Source organism: Diadema setosum, chromosome 7 (genome assembly GCF_964275005.1).
Source record: "Diadema setosum chromosome 7, eeDiaSeto1, whole genome shotgun sequence".
In the NCBI taxonomy this organism is placed as follows: Eukaryota; Metazoa; Echinodermata; class Echinoidea; order Diadematoida; family Diadematidae; genus Diadema; species Diadema setosum.
Window position 1 is genome coordinate 4771352 of NC_092691.1, and position 4030 is coordinate 4775381.

At 43.2% G+C, this 4030-nt stretch overlaps 1 protein-coding gene across 1 annotated transcript; it reads right to left on the minus strand.

Annotated features, from left to right (window-relative positions):
- Positions 1 to 1485: 1485 nt before the first annotated feature.
- Positions 1486 to 2739, minus strand: LOC140231327 (cardioacceleratory peptide receptor-like). Its single transcript, XM_072311482.1, has one exon. The coding sequence runs from the start codon at positions 2737 to 2739 to the stop codon at positions 1486 to 1488; it is 1254 nt and encodes a 417-aa protein (XP_072167583.1).
- Positions 2740 to 4030: the final 1291 nt, after the last annotated feature.

Genomic DNA, 4030 nt, shown 5'->3' on the forward strand with positions numbered 1-4030 from the left:
TTTGCATTATCAACAGCCAGATGACGACACGCCCTTTTAACAAGAAAAAAAAAGGACGAAATACTGGTTCAGCTATGACCCCAAAAATATGCAAATATACGAAATCAACCGAAAATGAAATAATTGATGAACAATAAAAGTATTTACAGGTATGAATTTACAGGTAATATTATATGATTTGTCGTATGGAACAGAAGTTGCACAGTTAGGACGAATATCGATTTTCAGATCACTTTCTCCTTTTCGCATTAGCATAACGTTCGGCAGGTGCACACGCTAGCCGTTCTCAGAATATGCAATAATGCCAAGAAAATCGACCATCTTGAATTTAGCCTTGGAAATGAAATGCAAATTGGAGGATCAATCTAAATCACATTATCAACCCTTTGCCAAAATCACTGACAGATATCATTCTTTTCATCTTGGGAATGTCATAGTAATCTCTTTCCGCATGCCATGCGAAGGAGTAATACACTTAACAGCTTATCTATCTGGAAACCTCTTTTTCTTTTAACGATTGCTGCTACATCTTCGCCGCGTCCTTGCGCAGGGAAAGACAATTTAGTTTTTACCCTTTTTTGTAACGAATAAAGAAAACAAAAACAAAAAACTGGATTACCAAGCTCGCTTCAGGTTTCAGTATCGACTAACAATCGTGCAGCTGGATCATGTGCTCTGCAAGACCTGGAGTATCTATAAAAGCTTTACAGTCTGCATTCTATATTCAGAGACAAAAACGATTTCAATCAGTTCAACTCATTTTGAAGCCATTCGAATATGGATAGAGAGTTAAATATTCAAACTTAAGCTTCATAGGAAACCATAATTCTCAACTGCAACATAATACACCCTCATGTACAAGTGCACGTGATATAATGTGCTTTGAAATATTGAAAACATCGATATTCCCTTTTCAATTTTCCTTGTCACGGAAGATTGACTGATACACTAGTCTTACTTGCCGGACATTAATCGTGTTAATGGTCAATTAGTGTCAGAAGCGAGGTGAGGTCTATTCAAGAGTGTGTGTGTGTGTGTGTTTTTTTTTTTTTTTTACTTTTAAGGACGAACTTTTGTCTCAACACCATTTCATTCTGAAAAGCCCTCTGTCATCACTCATGACTGTCTACCTGGATACAAAGAGGAATATAGTCAGAGGGTTTAATGAATGCCATATAATGATAATCAGGATATTAAAAAAAAAATGCCTGCTAACTCTTTGATGACGTCAGTCCTAGTCCTGCTCATTATTCATATTATTTATCTATTCATTTAGCTATCTATTTCTTTTTATTTAATCTATGCACACATTATCTCTCTCTCTTTTTCTCCCTCTGTCTGTCTCTCGCTCTGTCTGTCAGCTTTTCTTTCGGGGGGGGGGGGGGGGGGGTCGGGATTGGGGTTGGATGGTGGTTGAGGCCGGAGTACCTTTATCATAACGTCCGCACAAGACGGACGTTGGTACTGTCTGTCTGTGATGGGCACTTATTCAGTCCTGCCCAGCCTTCCCCTGCACTCATGGTCTTTTGCCGGTGGGACTGCCCGCGAGTTTGGTGCCTCCGTGATGCGGGTGATCACGGACGAGTCGGCTGGGATCTTGGTGAATTCCGTGCGCGAGTTAGACGAGGAAAAGCGGACTGAGTAGCGGTTGTAATACCCTCCCTCACTGTCCCCTCGCGCACAACAGCATAAAAAACGGTTCAATGACAGACGGAACTCCTTCCAACATCTTTGCGATGTGTTGAAGTACAAGAAAATGTAGGGATTCGTGGCGGAGTTGGCTACGGCAAAGATACCAAAAAACGCTTCCACGAAGGGATTGGATGGGCCTCTGAATGTGCCAAGAAGTTCAACGATAAAGTAAGGCGTACCGCAAAGCACAAAGAAGAAAATAATAACCACGCTCATCTTCAGCGTCTTAGTTTTAGCTTTCGTGAGGGTGTTTCCAGGAGCATTGCGATTCAGCTCGATTTTGTTTTTCTTGCTCGCTCGCTTCGACCGCTTGCCCGAAGTCTCCTGAGCTTTGTCCCAGATTTTCTTCGAGATGCGCAGGTAGGCGAATGTAACGACAAGGAAAGGAATGAGAAAAGTTATTACCGCGATGTACGTGATGTACGTGACGCGGTGCCAGGCCGGTTGGTTCCTGAACACAGAGCCACAACGTGGCTTATCCGAGCGAATGCGCTGACCCCACACGTAGAGCTGGGGTAGTGCCAGGGTTCCGGCGATGGCCCAGGATATCACGACTAGCTTCCACGCGACAAAGAACTCCTTCAAGGGCTGGAGCACGGCCTGGTGACGGTCGATGGCCATGAGCGCCAGCATGTTGGCCGATGATATGAGGGAAGCGCCCTGGAAGTACATTACCAGCTTGCACATGAAATTCCCCGCTTCCCAAGTCGATGACATTAGAATGATAGCTGTGGGCAGCATTGAGAAGAAACAAACAGACATGTCTGCACTGGCGATGCCCAACACGATGGTGTTAACCCGAGACTTTCGTCTCCTGTTGAGGTGCATCCAAATCATCACCATGGTGTTACCAACCACGCCCAATGCGAACAACACCCACAGACTCCATATCTGTATGGTGCTGACTAGCTTCATCATGTTGCGCGTCTTGTCCGAGTCCGCGGCCAGGGTGGTGTTTGAGGCTTCCGTGGTGTACGGGTCGGGATCCTGCATCCAGTCCGTGAGCTCCATAGCTGCCGAGGGAGGGGTCATTATAAGGGAAGGCATCCTAGCCGTACTCCGGCAAGCTAGTCCAGGCTAGCACGTCTCCGCACTGTATCTGCAGGAAAGAGCATAAGAAGAGAAAAGAGACCCGTTCAAGTACTGTATTTCAAGGAACACCTTAACATTCCTTCACAGGGTTATATTTTTCAAGATATATAAGTAAAAGCAAGACCACACAAAAAGCCACACTAGATGTTCTTGTGTAGCTAAATTGTGTGCAGCTAATTCTGATTAAACTCGGAATAATCTTTTAAAGTTACAGGGGTACGCTAGACATAAAGCTTTATTTCACTGTTGGATTTCAGGGAAGACAAAAAGTTAAGATGGAAACCATAGAATTGAGACGTGGGGTCCATGAGTTGGACAGTAATAATGAAGATTGTTAGGGACTAACGGGTCCTTGAATAACATTTTCTGCGAATAATGAGCAATTAGACATTAATAACTACTCAAAGCCCTTCTCATTTTGTTGTTTCTGGCTGAGGACTGTTCCAACCTTTCGATCAGAGCAGGAAAAGTTACCACTTTCCGTTTCAGTGTAGTTTGTTTCATTTCTTCACCTATACAAATAAAATTGATTATTATCTAAGATGATTACTAAAACAGATTTGAGTTCAAACCATCTTTTCCCCCAAAGACTCTCTATACCATGCTAACTGGCACTATTTTGTCTCATTTTCCATTTCCTTGACGGATCAAGAGCTATAAGGCAAAACATGCCAACTTATGACAGGTAAACATATAATCATAACCTGAATAAATTAATTGTAGTTGTGATGATTATGAAAAAAAATATATATATGGTCACTTCCAAGTCCGAAAAATATATCACAGCAAAGTCTCTACGTATCCTAATTGATTCATGGAGCTCAGAACAGAAGCAGACTTCGTAAAAGTGATAAATAAAACACGCACTCATGAACGCCCGCACGCGCACGTACACACAATAAGCAAGATGGCTGCCTTTCCAGCGCTATCCAGTGTTGAACCGAGAGATCCATTATGCATGAGTATTGGCTCATCTGCGGTCGTCCCGAGGGGGTTATAGGATTTCTACTTGTTTTATGAAAACAATTATTCGGAATACTCGTCAAACTTACGACAAACACTCTCCCCTGTCAATAAGATACTTAACAACGTATTCAAATTTATGGGCATAAGTTTCACACATGTCTGGCAAATCTGGTTGTAGACGTGGATTTTGTTTTTGCGGTGTCCATGTTGGCTTGCCCGACAAGCCTCAAGCGCGTCCTGAGCAAAGGTACGGGCAGCCATCCATAACTTCCATGAAGGA